At 42.6% G+C, this 18,748-nt stretch overlaps 1 protein-coding gene across 5 annotated transcripts; it reads left to right on the forward strand.

The window, feature by feature from the left end:
* Positions 1–135: 135 nt before the first annotated feature.
* TMEM230 (transmembrane protein 230) lies at positions 136–13,502 on the forward strand. Of its 5 annotated transcripts, none has more exons than XM_057703806.1 (5): positions 148–258; positions 655–751; positions 2,602–2,722; positions 4,000–4,122; positions 12,429–13,502. In XM_057703806.1, the coding sequence occupies exons 3-5, from the start codon at positions 2,624–2,626 to the stop codon at positions 12,567–12,569; spliced, it is 363 nt and encodes a 120-aa protein (XP_057559789.1). In that variant the 5' UTR covers positions 148–258; positions 655–751; positions 2,602–2,623; the 3' UTR covers positions 12,570–13,502. The 5 variants fall into 5 exon arrangements, with proteins under 5 accessions (XP_057559788.1, XP_057559789.1, XP_057559787.1 ...); XM_057703807.1 differs by having other exon boundaries at positions 156–265; XM_057703805.1 differs by lacking the exon at positions 655–751 and having other exon boundaries at positions 136–258.
* Positions 13,503–18,748: the final 5,246 nt, after the last annotated feature.

Consider the following 18,748-nt stretch of genomic DNA (forward strand, 5'->3'; position numbering starts at 1 on the left):
GGCGCTCCGTCTGCGGAGTCCTAGAACCCCAGCCCCTTCGCGGGCCGCAGGCCGGAAGCAGGCCAGAGCGTGGCATGAGAACGCGTCGCTCCCGGTGACGCCAAGTCCGGCGCGCCGCCTTCCACTACGCCACTTCCGGCTCCCCGCTGGCCGGGGGCGGGGAGGCAGTTGGGGGCGGCGTGCTAATGAGGCCTCCTGCGCGTCTGCTGTCCACCGGGAGCGAGCTGTCGGCGCGCGGACGGTTGGGCTGGGGCTCCGGTGAGGCGTACGTGCGGCGGGGCGGGAGCGGGGGCGCTGGCCTCAGTCTCGCGGCACGGCCTTGACGGTGCTCCCCGCCGAAAACAAGCCCCGAGGCCTCGGGGTGGAGCGTTCGCGCTCCCGGGACATGGCTGGCCTCTTTCCGGAGACCGGATTTTCTTTTCCTTCTGAATTCACGTCGGTTCTTATTCCTTTTGCTGGCTGGGTCTGGAGGCAGACAGGGAAGTAGCGTGTCGAGGCGCGTAGTGCGAGCCACTGTGCTTTTAAAATTCTTACAACATTCAAATGCTGAGGAAATTGGGGGGTTGCAGTGAGGCTAGTAAAAAAAGCCTTTTGGGAACTTGGGCTGCTACTTAGAAAACATTAATTTACGTTTTTTCCTTTTCTCTCTTTTAGAATTCTTACTCTTTGCTACAGATAAGCATTCCGTCTCCCGTCTACCTCACGCCCTGCGCTTTTTCATGTTTTGTTGCGGTGTATAAGTAATGTCAGAGTATGTAAACCTTTTTTTTTTTTTTTAAGATTAATGCAAATCAGAGGTGATTAAATGCTCTCAAAACCCCCACTTATCGGTAGTTTGGACTTTTTAAGTTTTATGGAATTAAATTTAGATTACCTTTTAGTCAGGATCGCAACACTTAAATACATAGCATTTGACGCAATTTGACCTAACCCTTTTAGAAAAGCATGTAAGCATACTCTTATTTTTTCAGGACTTGATTTCTTTTTTTTTTTTAATAAATTTATTTATTTATTTTATTGGCTGTGTTGGGTCTTTTTTGCTGTGCGCGGGCTTTCTTTAGTTGCGGTGAGTGGGGGCTACTCTTCATTGTGGTGCGCGGGCTCTTCCTTGCCGTGGCTTTTCTTGTTGTGGAGCGTGGGCTCTAGGTGCGTGGGCTTCAGTAGTTGCAGCACATGGGCTCAATAGTTGTGGCTCACAGGCTCTAAAGCACAGGCTCAATATTTGTGGCGCGTGGGCTTAGTTCCTCCGCGGCATGTGGGATCTTCCAGGAGCAGGGCTTCAACCCGTGTACCCTGCATTGGTAGGCGGATTCTCAACCACTGCGCCACCTAGGAAGCCCTCAGTACTTGGTTTCGACGCCAGTATACAATTACTAAAAAGGGACATGAGCATTTAGCACCAATTGCTTTATAATGCTAGTTAGTTTAGGTCGACTGCAGGCCACTTAAAACAGCTCATCAATATTCAGTATTAAGTATATATAAAGCACTTAAAACAGTACCTATCGCTTAATACTAGGTAATAGTTAACTGCCGTTATAATGATAATGATTATTTGCGAAATGTCATACCAGAGGAAGGCCAGTCTTTATGTTTTTTTATGTTGCCCTTACTGAAATACTTTTCTTTTTTTAAAGATATGTTTCACTTTTAGGAATCAAGTAGCTTCATGATCAAAATAGATTTACTTGTTTCATTCACATAACTTTGTAATTTGTTGGAAGAAAAGTACACAAATTACAAATGTTTTTCAATTTAAATGTCATTGTATTTTAAACTACTGTTGTTTAAACTGGTGACATAATAACCATGATTTCATTAGTGGAGTCAGGTTTGACTGTTTTGAACAAAAACCAGATATTTATACAGGCTTTCTGTTTTTCTGTTTGTTTTTAATGTAGCTGTGGAAGTAACCTGGAAGGTGAAATCACTACTTTCAGTGCTTGGGGTGGAGCAGAGAGGCAGGCAGATCAGAGGACACTGGTACAATACTGGTAGCCAGTAGCTTATCACAGTCACAGCAGAAGGTTTACAGATCTTTTGCGTAAAAAGGATGACATTCATCAGAAGGAAATGGGTGAAATGCTGATGTGAATGTACTCTATTTCCCACCCCTCTCCTCTCTCCTTGACAAGTTGATGTTAATGTACTCCATTTCCCACCCCTCTCCTCTCTACCTGATGAGTAAGAGAATCACTTGAGTACATGCTCCTCTTGCTTCTTCTGGAGGCAGGGACGGGGGACAGGCAGTACTATACTATAGCAGGATGGTTGAAATTTCATATGGACTTAGATTTAAGTCAGCACTCTTTCACCTACTCTCCGTGTGACTTTGGAAAAATTAGGAGTCAGAGAAACATTGGTGGCAAAATAAACATGAGGTCTGGTTCTTGGCAAATGTCTTGATTCTCCTTCTACCAGGACAAACCAGAGTAGATGCATAATGAGAATGTTTTCACTTTGTCAAAGGAGTATCTGGTTCTAAGAGCAGTTGACCCTAAATTGCCAGTTGCTAGTATGACATTGCAGCCCAGAACTCCAATACATGTAACAAACACATTGTTGTAGCTTGCAGACAGTAAGACTTTTCTTTGTTTTTAGACTGTAGCCGTGTCAGCGTGTTATGATGCCATCTCGAACGAACCTGGCTACTGGAATCCCCAGTAGTAAAGTGAAATATTCAAGGCTCTCCAGTACAGATGATGGCTACATCGACCTTCAGGTAAATACAGAAGGGACCTGATGAGATTGGCTGGCTCTGTTTCTGCTGAGTTAGCAGAGAGACCTTCCAAGTGGAAGTTTTGCTAACTATCCCTAGGGATTAGAGGAAGCAGCAGGAAAGAAACTCTGCCCTGAGACTTTAGCCACAGCCTGCAGAAGAAGGGACCTTGGCAGAGCAGTTTTGAACCAATATAAATATTGTCCATTTCTAAGAAATTTTAGTTGTAATATCAGAGTCCAGTAGTTGCAAATTTTGTTTACTTTATCTGGAAATAATCAAATTGTCTTTTGTTACGTAGAATTTTTTAAAGACAGTGTCATCAGTTTGTTTACACTTCAGTCAAAACTAGTTCATCTTTTAAGGGAGAAACTAACTGCTAAAGCCAGCAGATTGTGGGAATCTTCTTTCTTTCCTGATATCATGAGATCCAGTTTATTAAAGGTATTCTTTGTGGCAAACAGTAAGTAAAACAGAGAATATTTATTAAGTTTGTGTCCTACCCTGATCATTGTTTATAAAATAGTTAGTGATGTAGCATCTCCTTTTGCCCACTTCCCTTTAGAATATTTTAGGTGGAACTAGGACCAAAGAGGAAGTATCAGGAACCTATCCTATTAAATATAAACAAATCAATTAGTCTTTGTACTTTTTGGGGAAGCTTCCCATCAGTTAGGTCAGACACAACCATGAGCCAAACCTTAGAGATTTGTCTCTGAATCTTAACCTTGAATTATTAAACTTGTTAATAAGGCAGGTTATTTGTCCTGTGGAGCAGGCAACTAATGCTTTAGAAAAAGTTGTTTTTAAAACCTTTGACTATATGCCAACTTAACTTTGAATGCCAAAAATCACTTATTTTCTTTCTTATTTTCCAGACCATGATGTCCACTCTTAAACCCTGTAGATTAGTACAGCCTTCCACGTGCCAAGACATGTTTATTAAAAACATGTCTAATCAATGAATGACCATAAAGTCTTTTTTTTTTTGTAAGAAAATAATTTTTTACAGTACGATGAATAGTCTGTGGAAGGAGACTAGAACTAGAAAGAATAACATTCTGCTGGAACTCCCTCCCTCGAGTTGTTGTTAGAGCAATGACTAGAGCTTCATCTCCTGCCAGTCCTTTTCCTTTCTCTCCCAGAGCTGCACTGGGTAGTAGGACTTACTTCAAGACACACCAAGATTGGTTCTTCTTATCCTCCCTGCTTTAAAGTGTCTGAGCCCTGGTATATTCATAATGCTCTTCTGTGTCTTTTTTTGTTTGTTTCTCTTCCAGTTTAAGAAAAGCCCTCCTAAGATTCCATATAAGGCCATTGCGCTTGCTACAGTGCTGTTTTTGATTGGCGCCTTTCTCATTATCATAGGCTCCCTCCTGCTGGCAGGCTACATCAGCAAAGGGGTAAGCTGAGGGACTTGTGGGATTGCCGTGAGATGTTTAAAATGTGAGCCAGGGACTCTGTTGTTTTATGTTCATATCTAGGACAGCATATTCCAGCAAAAAGAAGAAAGATGTTTTTTGTTTTTTGGGTTTTTTTTAGATTTTGTTCTCAGATAACAAGACGTTTCTTCCTTTGGGCTTCAACAAGCTTCTCCCACAGTTCCTATGAGGTGGGCATGGCAGGAAAGCAGATTTTCCCTCTGTGGTGTTGGGCAGTTTTCCCACCATCATAGTTTGGAACAGCAGAGTTGAGCCCAGCATTGAGAATCCCTGACTGATAAAGGCTGTAGCTGGGGTGGAATGCTGTTACTGTAACTTTGCAGTGCCGTAGCCGTACTGCTGTATGCTGTAGTTAGGGTTTGGGGAGAACAGCGAGGCTTGTCTAGGTCTGGGGCCACTGACCAAGTCAGGACTTTTGGCTCATGGATCAGATCTTTTTTTTTTTTTTTTGAGAAAGGAGTTTATTCACTGAATACTTAAGTAAAATGGAGTTACTTCAATATCAAATCCTATATTCATGTATCTGTAACTTGAAACTCACTTAACACAAACTTATGAAGCTTATAAAAACATAAAGCTTAACAACAAAGGGTTGAATCTATAAGGTAGAAGTTCTGGGTACAGTTATCTGAAGTTTTAAATTCTTAACATTTCACTTTTTTGCAATTGCCCAATCTATCACCATAGATTTTTTTTTTTTAACATGCAATAAACTGCATATATTTAAAGTGTACAATTTGGTATCCCAGTCTCCCAGTTCATTCCCCCCCAACCCTCCCTGCTTTCCCCATTTGGTGTCCATATGTTTGTTCTCTACATCTGTGTCTCTACTTCTGCCTTGCAAACCGGTTGATATGTACCATTTTTCCATAGTCCACATATATGTGTTAATATACAATATTTGTTTTTCTCTTTCTGACTCACTTCACTCTGTATGACAGTCTCTAGGGCCATCCATGTCTCCACAAATGTCCCAGTTTCATTGCCTTTTACAGCTGAGTAATATTCCATTGTATATACGTACCATATCTTTTTTATCCATTCATCTGTTGATGGACATTTAGGTGGTTTCCATGTCCTGGCAATTGTAAATAGTGCTGCAGTGAACGTTGGAGTGCATGTGTCTTTTTGAGTTATGGTGTTCTCTGAGTATTTGCCCCGCGGTGGGATTGCTGGATCATATGGTAGTTCTAGTTTTAGTTTTGCAAGGAACCTCCATACTGTTCTCCATAGTGGCTGTATCAGTTTACATTCCCACCAACAGTGCAAGAGCGTTCCCTTTTCTCCACACCCTCTCCAGCATTTACTGTTTGTAGATTTTCTGATGATGCCCATTCTAACCAGTGTGTGGTGATACCTCTTTGTAGGTTTGATTTGCATTTCTCTAATAATTAGTGATGTTGAGCAGCTTTTCATGTGCCTGTAGGCCATGCGTATGTCTTCGTTGTAGAAATGCCTATTTAGGTCTTCTGCCCATTTTTTGATTGGGTTGCTTGTTTTTTTGATTTTGAGCTGGACACACTTTATATATTTTGGAGATTAATCCTTTGTCTGTGGGCTCGTTAGCAAATATTCTCTCCCATTCTGAGGGTTGTCTTTTTGTCTTGCTTATAGTTTCCTCTGCTGTGCAGAAGCTTTGAAGTTTCATTAGGTCCCACTTATTTATTTTTGTTTTTATTTCAATCTAGGGGGTGGATCAAAAAAGCTCTTGCTGTTATTTACATTGAAGAGTGTTCTTCCTATGTTTTCCTCTAGGAGTTTTATAGTGTCTGGCCTTACATTTAGGTGTTTAATCCATTTTGAGTTTATTTTTGTGTATGGTGTTAAAGAGTGTTCTAATTTCATTCTTTTACATGTAGCTGACCAATTTTCCCAGCACCACTTATTGAAGAGGCTGCCTTTTCTCCATTGTATATCCTTGCCTCCTTTCTCATAGATTAGTTGACCATAGTTTATCTCTGGGCTTTCTATCCTGTTCCATTGATCTATATTTCTGTTTTTGTGCCAGTACCATACTGTCTTGATCACTGTAGCTTCGTAGTATAGCCTGAAGTCAGGAAGCCTGATTCCACCAACTCCGTCTTTCCTTCTTAAGATTGCTTTGGCTATTCAGGGTCTTTTGCGTTTCCATACAAATTGTAAGATTTCTTGTTCTAGTTCTGTGAAAAATGCCATTGGTAATTTGATTGGGATTGCATTGAATCTGTAAATTGCCTTGGCTAGTATACTCATTTTCACAATGTTGATTCTTCCAATCCAAGAACATGATATGTCCCTCCATCTCTCTGTGTCGTCTTTGATTTCTTTCATCAGTGTCTTATAGTTTTCTGAGTATAGGTCTTTTACCTCCTTGGTTAGTTTTATTCCTGGGTATTTTATTTTTTTTTGTTGCAATGGTGAAGGGGATTGTTTCCTTAATGTCTCTTTCTGATCTTTCATGGGCAGTGTATAGAAATGCAAGAGATTTCTGTGTGTTAATTTTGTATCCTGCAACTTTACCAAATTCATTGATTAGCTCAAGTTATTTTCTGGTGGCATCCTTAGGATTTTCTATGTATGGTATCATGTTATCTGTGAACAGTGACAGTTTTACTTCTTTTCCAATTTGGATTCCTTTTATTTCTTTTTCTTCTCTGATTGCTGTGGCAAGGAATCCAAAACTATGTTGAATAATAGTGGCGAGAGTGGACATCCTTGTCTTGTTCCTGATCTCAGAGGGAATGCTTCCAATTTGTCACCATTGAGAATGATGTTTGCTGTGGGTTTCTCATATATGGCCTTTATTATGTTGAGGTAGTTTCCCTCTATGCCCACCTTCTGGAGAGTTTTTATCATAAATCGGTGTTGAACTTTGTCAGAAGCTTTTTCTGCATCTATCAAGATGATCATGTGCTTTTTATCCTTCAGTTTGTTAATATGGTGTATCACATTGATTGATTTGCATATATTGAAGAATCCTTGCATTCCAGGGATAAACCCCACTTGATCATGGTGTATGATCCTTTTAATGTGTTGCTGGATTCTTTTGGCTAGTATTTTGTTGAGGATTTTTGCATCTAAATTCATCAGTGATATTGGTCTGTAATTTTCTTTTTTTGTAGTATCTTTGTCTGGTTTTGGTATCAGGGTGATGGTGGCCTCATAAAATGAGTTTGGGAATGTTCCTTCCTCTGCAATGTTTTGGAAGGGTTTGAGAAGGATGGGTGTTAGCTCTTCTCTAAATGCTTGATAAAATTCACCTGTGAATCCATCTGGTCCTGGACTTTTGTTTGTTGGGAGATTTTTAATCACAGTTTCAATTTCATTACTTGTGATTGGTCTGTTCATATGTTCTGTGTCTTCCTGATTCAGTCTTGGAAGGATATACCTTTCTAAGAATTTGTCCATTTCATCCAGGTTGTCCATTTTATTGGCATCTAGTTGCTTGTAGTAGTCTCTTATGGTGCTTTTTATTTCTGTGGTGTCTGTTGTAACTTCTCCTGTTTCATTTCTAATTTTATTGATTTGAGTCCTCTCCCTCTTTTTCTTGATGAGTCTTGTTAGAGGTTTATCAATTTTATTTATCTTCTCAAAGAACCAGCTTTTAGTTTTATTGACTTTTACTATTGTTTTCTTTGTTTCTATTTCTATTTCATTTATTTCTGCTCTGATCTTTATGATTTCTCTCCATCTACTGACTTTGCGTTTTGTTTGCTCTTTCTCTGGTTTCTTTAGGTGTAAAGTTAGATTGTTTATTTGGGATTTTTCTTGTTTCTTGAGGTAGGATTGTATTGCTGTAAACTTCCCTCTTAAAACTGCCTTTGCTGCATCCCATAGTTTTCGATCGTTGTGTTTTCATTGTCATTTTTCTCTAGGTATTTTTTGATTTCCTCTTTGATTTCTTCAGTGATCTCTTGGTTATTTAGTAGCGTATTGTTTAGGCTCCATGTGTTTGTGTTTTTTACAGTTTTTTTCCTGTAATTGATTTCTAATCTCATAGCATTGTGGTCAGAAAAGATGCTTGATATGATTTCAATTTTCTTGAATTTACCAAGGCTTGATTTATGACTCAAAATGTGATCTATCCTGGAGAATGTTCCATGTGCACTTGAGAAGAATGTGTAATCTGCTGTTTTTGGATGTAATGTCCTATAGATATCTATTAAATCCAGCTGATTTATTGTTTCATTTAAAGCTTGTGTTTCCTTATTAATTTTCTGTGTGGATGATCTGTCCATTGGTGTAAGTGAGGTTTTAAAGTCCCCCACTATGATTGTGTTACTGTCGATTTCCTCTTTCATAGTTGTTAGCATTTGCCTTATGTATTGAGGTGCTCCTATATTGGGTGCATATATATTTATAATTGTTATCTCCTCTTCTTGGATGGATCCGTCGATCTTCATGTAGTGTCCTTTCTTGTCTCTTGTAACATTTTTTATTTTAAAGTCTATTTTATCTGACATGAGTATCGCTACTCCAGCTTTCTTTTGATTTCCATTTGCATGGAATATCTTTTTCCATCCCCTCACTTTCCATCTGTATGTGTCCCTAGGTCTGAAGTGGGTCTCTAGTAGACAGCATATATGTGGATATTGTTTTTGTATCCATTCAGCCCGTCTGTGTCTTTTGGTTGGTGCATTTAGTCCATTTACATTCAAGGTAATTATTGATATGTATGTTCCTGTTACCATTTTCTTAATTGTTTTGTTTTTGTTTCTGTAGGTCCTTTTCTTCTCTTATGTTTCCCGCTTAGAGAAGTTCCTTTAACATATGTTGTAGGGCTGGTTTGGTGGTGCTGAATTCTCTTAGCTGTTGCTTGTCTGTAAAGCTTTTGATTTCTCCATCGAATCTGAATGAGATCCTTGCTGGGTAGAGTATTCTTGGTTGTAGGTTCTTCCCTTTCATCACTTGAAATATATCATGCCACTCCCTTCTGGCTTGCAGAGTTTCTGCTGAGAAATCAGCTGTTAACCTGATGGGAGTTCCCTTGTATGTTATTTGTCGTTTTTCCGTTGTTGCTTTTAATAATATTTCTCTGTCTTTCATTTTTGTCAGCTTTACTACTATATGTCTTGGCATGTTTCTGCTTGGATTTATCCTGCCTGGGACTCTGCGCTTCTTGGACTTGGGTAGCTATTTCCATTTCCATGTTAGGGAAGTTTTCAACTGTAATCTCTTCCAATATTTTTTTGGGTCCTTTCTGTCTCTCTTCTCCTTCTGGGACCCCTATAATGTGAATGTTGGTGTGTTTAACATTGTCCCAGAGGTGTCTTAGGCTGTCTTCAGTTCTTTTCATTCTTTTTTCTTTATTCTTTTCTGTATTAGTGATTATCACCATTCTGTCTTCCAGGTCACTTATTTGCCCTTCTGCCTCAGTTAATCTGCTATTGTTTCCTTCTAGTGTATTTTTCATTTCAGTTATTGTGTTGCATATCTCTGTTTGTTTGTTCTTTAATTCTTCTAGGTCTTTGGTAAACTTTTCGATCTTTGCATCAGTCTTTTTTCAAAGTCCTGGATCATCTTCACCATCATTATTCTGAATTCTTTTTCTGGAAGGGTGCCTATCTCCTCTTCTTTTAATTTTTTTCTGGGGTTTTATCCTGTCCCTTCATGTGGTACAAAGTCTTTTGCCTTTTCATTTTCTCTATCTTTCTGTGGCTGTGGTTTTCAGTTCCAGAAGATGAAATACTGCTGATACTATTTGATACTGCTGTCTGCCCTCTTGTGGAGGAAGCTATCTAGGATGCTCTTGGGTGCTTCCTGATGGGAGGGACTGATGGTGGGTTGGTCTGGGTGGGCGGAGCTCAGTAAAACTTTAATCCAGTTTGGTGGGTGGGGCTCAGTGACACTTTAATCTGCTTGTCTGCCAATGGGTGGGGCTGTGTTCCCACCCTGGTGGTCGTTTGGCCTGCGGTGACCCAGCACTGGAGCTTACAGGCTCTTTGGTGGGGCTAATGGTGGACTCTGGGAGGGCTCACGCCAATGAGCACTTCTCACAACCCCTGCCGCCAGTGCCCCTGTCTCCTCGGTGAGCCACAGCTGCCCCGCACCTCTGCAGGCCACCCTCCAACACCAGCAGGTAGGTCTGGTTGAGTCTCCTATGGGGTCACTGCTCCTTCCCCCTGGGTCCTGGTGAGCATACTTTTTTGTGTGCCCTCCAGGAGTGGAGTCTCTTTCCCCCAGTCCTGTGGAGGTCCTGCAATCAAATCCTGCTGGCTTTCAAAGTCTGAATCTCTAGGGATTCCTCCTCCTGTTGCTGGACCCCCAAGTTAGGAAGCCTGATGGGGGGCCCAGAACCCTCCCTTTAGTGAGTGGACTTCTGCGGTATAACCATTCTCCAGCTTGTGAGTCACCCACCCAGCATTTATGGGATTTGATATTAACGCGATTGCGCCCCTCCTACCGTCTCATTTTGGCTTCTCCTTTGTCTCTGGATGTGAGGTGTCTTTTGGTGAGTTCCAGTGTCTTTCTGTCGATGATTGTTCAGCAGTTAGTTGTAATTCCGTTGCTTTTGCAAGAGGGAGTGAGCACACGTCCTCCTACTCTGCCACCTTGATCTTCTCTGATCAGATCTTTCTTAGATTGGATTTTGTTGGTGTTCCTATTGAGCTTCAGTATGGTACCTTAGAAAACTAAAGTGGTTTTTGGTGGTTCTTCCTCTTGGATTGTATACAGATGCTTATACACAGCATCTAAGTTGTTGTGAACTAATACTGACCATAGTTCACATCTGTTGTTCAACACACACCAGGCCAAGGGATGATGGTCACATTGCTTTGCAGAAGGAACACAGCCAAGAGCTAAAACTGTGGGTATTATCCTTGGAATTGAAAATAGGAGCACTGTCACAATAAAATGGCTGCCTATGGCTTTTGAGACGTGTATCCGACTTGCCTTAGGTCCTTGCTACTTAAAACTGTTATGTAGCCACAAGAGTCATACTTGATGCTATCTAAATTTGAACATCGAACTTAAGGACTATGCTTTCAGTTAACTTCCATTGCAGCATGCGCTGTTAATCCTAGGGGTATAGTCAGGAGTCTATTAATGACGTAAAAATTGAGAGTGGAGGTGAGATCCACAGGCAACAAATATCACTTCATCTTGTGTGGTGTAAGAAAGACTACTTTGAAAATAAGGGTTTGGGTTCTCAAACTTCAGTGTCTATCAGAATCACTTGTCAGACTTGTTAACACACAGGTTCCTTGACCCTACTCCCATAGATTCCAATTTCGTAGGTCTAGGGTGGGGTGTGAGAATTTGCATTTCTAACAAGTTCCCAGGTGATGCTGGTGTTCTGTGGACCACATTTTGAGAACCATTGCTGTAGTATTACATTAGGAGATGCAAGACGGTTGTCCTAATTTTTAATTGATATTAAGATTGATTACTGGGTTCAAGTATCTTCAGCCCAATTTTATTTATTATAAAAATGAATTGCCCTTTTCACTAATGAATCCAGTTCTACCATTTTCTGCATTTATTAGTGAAAATTCCTCTAGAACTTTCTCAAATCCACTATTTGGTTACTCTGAAATACAGTGTGTATAGTGAAGGTAGGAAAAATGTTTGTTTCTCTTTAATTATTAACTTTTATAAAAATACACCTGGTGGGCTTCCTAGGTGGCGCAGTGGTTAAGAATCCGCCTGCCAATGCAGAGGACATGGGTTCGATCCCTGCTCCAGGAAGATCCCACATGCCACGGAGCAGCTAAGCCCGTGTGCCAAAAAAAAAAAAAAAATACACCTGGTAACCTCAGAAGGTGAGCAAAGGATTATTAGTATCACTATAAGCTTATCATCTTTTTACATATTTGTGCTTCAGTCAGCTGTAGTCAGTATTCTTTTTAACGTATAAATTGCCCCATGTTTGGTCAGTAGGAGCCTCTTCAGGTTATTCCTGTCTTTTAAAGCTGACCCAGGTATGCTTTGATAGCTTTCTCACTTTCTGGCCCAGCAGGTTATCCCAGGTCCATCTGTGCATTCCCACCCCCCCACCCCCACCTGTAAACAGCCATTTCTCTAAGGAGCTCTGATTTCCTTATGGGAAGTAGATATCTATGGATGAACATGAATAATTTCTTTATAACTTTTAGTACTTTGCAGTTTTTCTGCATTTGATAAGCAGGCAAAGAGATGTAAACCTTTTTCCCTGATAGTGTACTATGCAAAGAAAGTGCTCTGAAAAGTGTGCAATAACTGATCTGTGGATAGGACCCATGGCTTTATTTTATTTTAAAATTTATAACTTGCTTGGTACTAATGTGTTTGCCTCCTTCTGCCACCAGGGGGCAGACCGGGCGGTTCCTGTCCTGATCATTGGCATCCTGGTGTTCCTGCCAGGATTTTACCACCTGCGCATCGCCTACTATGCATCCAAAGGCTACCGGGGATACTCCTACGATGACATTCCAGACTTTGATGACTAGCACCCACCTCAGCCCTGAAGAAAAGAGTCACAGATGGGACTGAGCCCAGCTTTAAGACTTGGAGCAGAAATTATGGCTAGGGGCTAAGGAGGTCTGTAGTTTGCAGATGTTTAACAAAACAGTGGCCAGATTTTATGAGTCCATCCTAAAGATGTTAACTGAGCTTACAGCTCACCGTGTCATTAGGACATTCTGTATTTCTCATCTCCTAGCCCTGGCAAAAGCGCCTGACAAGCTTTTCCACATGAATATGTATCACGGAAGAGTAGCAATGTTCATTGTACAGGAAAATGGGAGGTTAATCTAGTGTGAAGTGTTGCCGCCACCACCCTTTTTAGAGTTGAGCATTCTCTTAAATAGTCCTCATTGTCAATATGTTCTTGTGGCAAATGGAAGAATGCAGTATGTCAGATTTCTTATTACTAAGTAATTTATTTTGAAAATATCTGTCTTATATCCATACTCTAACTTTGTGTTCTAGTAGAAGTCCTTGGCAAAATCAAATATCAGTGTGGTGCATCTATAATATTTTTTACTTGCTAACAGCAACTAGGAATTTCTTAAACCTCAGAGGAAATTTTCAAAATGTAAACACTTTCTCTGTTTACCAGTCCTTGGCCAGCTCTGATGTGGTTCACTTACAGGTTGGCCAGCATATAATTTGGATCATTCTGTCCTTTGTAGATCTAGGTATTCTGTATATCATGCCATTAAGGACTGGACTTCTGGCTGTTTCCTAAGGAAAAAATGTAGATAAGTGGTTATTATTTAGAATTTATAACCTTGTTGTGAGCACCTAGTATTATGATGTCATTCTGCTGAAGATTGTAAGAATTGGCCTAGATCTCTAGAGGACAAGACTGCCTTAATTTGATTCTGTTTCCTAGCTTGCAAAAAGTGACTTGTATTCAGAAGAAATTAAAATGTCAAAATTAAATCCTAGACTTAAAAGTTAACTTTAAACCTATTTTAGAAAACATTTTAGTGATTATGTGATATCTTTGATCCCAATACCCAGGACCACTTTCATTTTTAGGTAGCTGGCATTGTGTATTAGACTACTTTCCAGTCATTCTTTTACTCTGAAGTTATGGACTTGGATGATTACAAGGCTGGAAGTGCCATTAGCTAAGATTTGGAGAGCAGGGTTATTGGGGAAGATGAGTTCAACTTTGGATGTGTTAAATTTAGATGTCTCCTTGACATCCAAGTGGAGACATTGAGTAGGCAATTGCAGTGTGCGGTTTGGAGTTCAGGAAGGGAGTCTAAGCTATAGTTAGAAATTTGGGAGTCAATGTTTGGGCCATATCTAAGAGCCATGGGGCTGGATGAGATCACCCACGGAGTGAGTACAATTGGGAAAAAAAACTAGGCTAGGACTCAGGAAGTGAGGGACAAAGAGAGGATTACCTGAAGCAACCTCCAAGGTTAGGTGCCTGTGGTAATGGGAGGGTAGGCTGGAGAGTCCAGTAGCCTTGTTAAAGTTCTTTGGGCCTTGACAGTCACAATGTGAGGAAATATATAAAGCTTTATCCTGGGCAGTGTTTGCAAAGCAAAGCTAAGACCAGAAGGTTTTGGCCAAACTGAATTATTTGGTCCTTTTTATGGGGGTAACAATGCTGCTAGTAAGGGGGAAGGAATCAAAATGGAGTGGTGGGGTGAGTGAACAGCCCGTCCCGAGGTTGTCTCAGTTTCTTATATACTCTTCTAGAAATGTTCTAAGCACGTATCTATATCCTTTTCTCAAAAAACACAAACTCGGACTCCCATTGTATAGTTCTGTAATTCTTTTCCTGCTTACCCTGTTTTGTGTATCTTGCCATATCCACAGAAATCAGCCACATTCTTTTGGGGGGGTGGAGGGGATGAGGGGTGGGAGAGGAGAGGGCTGCATCATGCTGCTTGTAGTATCTTAGTTCCCTGACCAGGGATTGAACCTGGGCCCTGGGCAGTGAAAGCACGGAGTCCTAACCATTGGCCCACTGGGCACTCCCAGCCACGTTCTCTTAAATGCACATCATATGTGTAGTTTTCCAAGTTGTCATGTAGTCACAGGATCCTACGAACAGAGGCCATGAAAGTCAGATTTCTGGAGCAGGAATCGCCTCTTTGGTGTATCCTGAGGAATGGCCCCTGCTGTTCTATTTGAACATTTAGGTTCATAATCTCCTTCTAGTTGGGGTTGTTACAGAAGTATTGTTTAATATTTATTTATTTATTTATTTATTTTGGCTGCTCCAGATCTTAGTTGCAGCACAAGGGCTCTTCCTTGCAGCACACCGACTCTTTGTTGTGGCGTGCATGCAGGATCTAGTTTCCCGACCAGGGATTGAACCCAGGCCCCCTGCATTGGGAGCAGAGTCTTACCCACTGGACTACCAGGGAGGTCCCCCTATTTCATTTTAATACACGAAAGAACCCTGAGCTGGTAAGATTCTAGATAATAAGTTGATATTTGGGACTCACATTTAAGCAAAGCCCAAATTTCCCTTGCCAAGTATGAAAGCCAAATGCCTTTAGGGACTGGGCAAGTAAAGGAATGGAGGGCAGAGGGATGGATAGGATTAATGGGAACCAAGATCAATTGTCAAATGTATAGTTTGCCTAAAAGCAGCCTCCCCCCTGCTTCTAAAATGTTGTTCAAACCATGTGCCCTAGCATTATAAGGATTTTCTTATTTGCAGCAACAATTATGCCTCTCAGTAGTCATTTCCAAGGCTAAAAATCCTCCCCGATTGCATCAGCTGTGATACATGTGATAGCAGTTTCAGAACCATGCTCTCTGGATAAGCTTCACCTGGTCAGTGTGCCAGAAACATTGATTACTTCCTTCCTGAAGAATTTTAGGTGCTGAGGGTACAATAGGAAAAGATAAGGCTGGGTCAGTGAGGAGCAGAGATTGCAAACTAGTGGACACAGGTGTTGGCCAAAATTGTTTTAAAAATGGAAAAGTTCACCTGATCTTGACTTGGGGCTTTCCTTGAAAAAATAGATTTTTCTTGCTGAGAGGCAACCAGCTGGAGCAAAGTAGTAGTGAAGCAGCTTTGAGCAGAATTCTCCAGTTCACTGCAGTCCCCACTAATGCTTGGTTACTTTCGTACCAAACCTGCTAGTTTTCTTCATTGAGGGCAAAGATTATCTTACAGTCCCACAAAGTCTAGCACAGTGCTTGTGGGCATTTAGGTTTATTGAATGAAGAACCAAAGTCAAGAGTGTATTTCTGCCCCGGGACACAGTGTTCCTTTGAGGTACAGATAGATGGGCTAGTACCATTTGATTCAGACTTTCATAATGACCCTCTGTCAGCTTCCTGGGAGGCCAGCTACTCTGTAGACAGATTTGGTGCTACCTGGTGAGTCACGTCTCTGTGTGGCACCTTCTGCTCAGGCCAGTGAGCCCAGTTCGCAACCACTTGCCAGTCCCTTCCTCCAGGGTCATGCAGTGTCCCTGCTGGCCGGCACAGAGAGCCTCCGTTACTCGTGCAGTGAGGGAAGCTGGTCAAGGGACAAGGATAGCTTTGACTTTCTGCTGACCTTCCAAGGGCCATAAACCAAATCAACTCGCCTTACTTGCCTTGCTTTGGCATCTTAAGTTCCCACCTGAGGCTTTTCTCCTGGGTTCAGTCCCACAGGCTCCTGGCCTCACAGTGTAGTTCAGTTATGGTTTTGTGCCAGGGTGGGAAGGGCACAGACTGCATCTTATTTGCTACAAGGTATCACACAAATTACCTGTGGAGCCTCAGTTAGCTTGTAACATGGGGATAAACCAGTTCCTACCGCATAGGGTAATTGTGAGGATTAAATAAAATAGTGTGGTAGGGTGCTTCACCCAGAGCCTAGCTCGCAGCAAATAGAAGCTGCTGTTCGAGAGAGTGAAGAAGGTCACTCCTTCGGCTTCAGGGAGTAGTGCCTGGGGTACAGCTGAAGAGAGGAGTGAGCCCATCTGTGACCCCCTGAGGCCAGCCTGAAGAACCTGCTGTTCCAAGCGGAGCCACCCTGCAGCCGGCCCTGCCAAGGCAGGGCTTCCTTCCCTGACAGCTGCCTGGGGTGGGGGGTGCTCCAGCCCCGCCCTGCTCCAGCGTGCAGCTGCTCCGGTCCTTCTCTGGTTGAACAAGAGGGGAAGGGGAGGACCAAAGCACCCCACTGTAGCCAACCCGTGGGCCACCAGAGGGCCTGCAGGGAAGGCTGTGCAGACGCGGTGATGTGGCCAGAGCGCTGTCAGACCACCTCTCCCTGGAGCCTGTTCTCCCCCAGCTTTCTCCCATGAGCCCTGTTTGCACCACTTCTCTTCCTGCACGTCCCCTTCCCAGTCTTGCCGCTTGCTCTTCAAAGAGTGGTCTGCAGACCAGCAGCATCAGCAGCATTGCGGGCTTGTGGGGTGCGCAGAATCCTGGCCTGACCCAGGCTGCTGAGCCGGAACCTGCACTCCAGCAAGACCTCTGCGGGACCATTGCTGTCAGTGTCTGAGAGGCACTGATGTGATGTGTCCTGGGCCTCAGTCCATTTCCCCCCTTTAGGACTGGACCTCATTTGGTGGCGCCAATGGCTAGGGGCAAGGGACTTCCAGAAGGTTAGTCCTCCTCCATCCACCATTATTCTCCAGCTAAAACAGTAACCCCCAGCGTCTTGAGAAAGCTTTGTGAAGATCCGTTTTTGTGAGCAGTGAGAAACCAAAACAGAGCAAGTCCCACAGATGGGGAAGGTCTGTGGCAGGAGTGGAAGCACACTGTGATGCCCTGCAGGCAGGGAAAGGGACAGTGGACTTATGACCCCAGGAGAAGGATGTTTTGTCTTGGTTTCTGGGGGAGGCAGACCTGGTGTCTCAGGAATTTACCCTGAACACTGAGGTGTTGGCTTTCCACCCTGTCTCTGTGGGTCTCCGATGCTTCTAGTCTTTGATTCCTCTCACTGACTTGGAAAGAGCCAACTAGAAAATGCTCCAGTCTGGGAGATAAAGGTTCTTGGCCATGATGCTAATCCTTCGAAAGGATTTTCTCTCAGACTGATGCCCACTGAGTTTGCTCTGAGACCACCACCCACAGGACCTCTGTCCCCCCTACAACTGAAAAGATGGCAGCAGCAGAATCACCAGCACAGCCTAGGAGAGTTTGTGGGCTGACGGAGTTGAGAAGATGACTCATCCCGGATGGGAGGAATGACCTTGCAGAGCTGGGGGTGAGTCCAGTCTCTGTACATAACTCCCAGCTTCTGCCCCTAGACTGTGATCTGAACATTTTAACTTAAGAGCTACTGACAGGAGACTTGCTGAGAGCTCTAAATTTCCACTTCTTGGGGATGTCAGAAGATGCCAAGTATTTTCCGCATTTAATGGAGAGTGAAACCAGAGGGAAACCAACAGAGCTATGGAAGGATGCTGGCCCCAGATCAAGGACTCCTGCTCATTCTGAACATGAGCCCATGAGCCACAAGTACTGAGCCCATGTGCCACAACTACTGAAGCCTGCACGCCTAAGGCCCGTGCTTCGCAACAAGAGAAGCCACCACTCTGAGGAGCCCATGCACCACAATGAAGAGTAGCCCCTGCTCACCACAACTAGAGAAAGCCCGTGTGCAGTAACAAAGACCTAATGCAGCCAATAAATAGATAAACAAATAAAATATAAAGATTTTTTAAAGACCCAATGCAGCCAATAAATTAATAATAAATAAATTAATAAAAAAAAAAATAAAACAACTCAAGCATTAACCAGAAAAGTAGAGCTTTGAAAACAGGTCTATCTTGGTTTGTTTTTGTTTTTATTTTTGGCTGCATCATGCAGCTTACAGGATCTTAGTTCCCCGACCAGGGATTGAACATGGACCACAGCAGTGAAAGCACGGGGTCTTGACCACTGGACCTCCAGGAAATTCCCAAGTCTATCTTGATACAATTAGATCTTCCATGTGTCTTATTGGTCACAGCTTTAACCTTTGTTTTATCTCCAGACTGTACTTACTTACTTGCTCTTTTTTTTTTAATCAATTTTTTTTTGGGTGTGTTGGGTCTTCATTGCTGAGTGCGAGCTTTCTCTAGTTGTGGTGAGCAGGGGCTACTCTTCGTTGTGGTGTGCAGGCTTCCCGGTGTGGTGGCTTCTCTTGTTGCGGAGCATAGGCTCTAGGAGTGCAGGCTGCAGTCATTGCAGCACGTGGGCTCAGTAGCTGTGGTGCACGGCCTTAGTT

The sequence above is a fragment of the Hippopotamus amphibius genome, chromosome 12 (assembly GCF_030028045.1).
Source record: "Hippopotamus amphibius kiboko isolate mHipAmp2 chromosome 12, mHipAmp2.hap2, whole genome shotgun sequence".
NCBI classification, from domain to species: domain Eukaryota; kingdom Metazoa; phylum Chordata; class Mammalia; order Artiodactyla; family Hippopotamidae; genus Hippopotamus; species Hippopotamus amphibius.

Bases quoted from the DNA above. Each gene is read 5' to 3' on its own strand.
- TMEM230 (XM_057703805.1), top strand. From the start codon at position 2,624: ATGATGCCATCTCGAACGAACCTGGCTACTGGAATCCCCAGTAGTAAA. The intron at 2,723-3,999 runs GTAAATACAGAA...TTTCTCTTCCAG, and splicing joins ATGGCTACATCGACCTTCAG to TTTAAGAAAAGCCCTCCTAA. The intron at 4,123-12,428 runs GTAAGCTGAGGG...TTCTGCCACCAG, and splicing joins CAGGCTACATCAGCAAAGGG to GGGGCAGACCGGGCGGTTCC.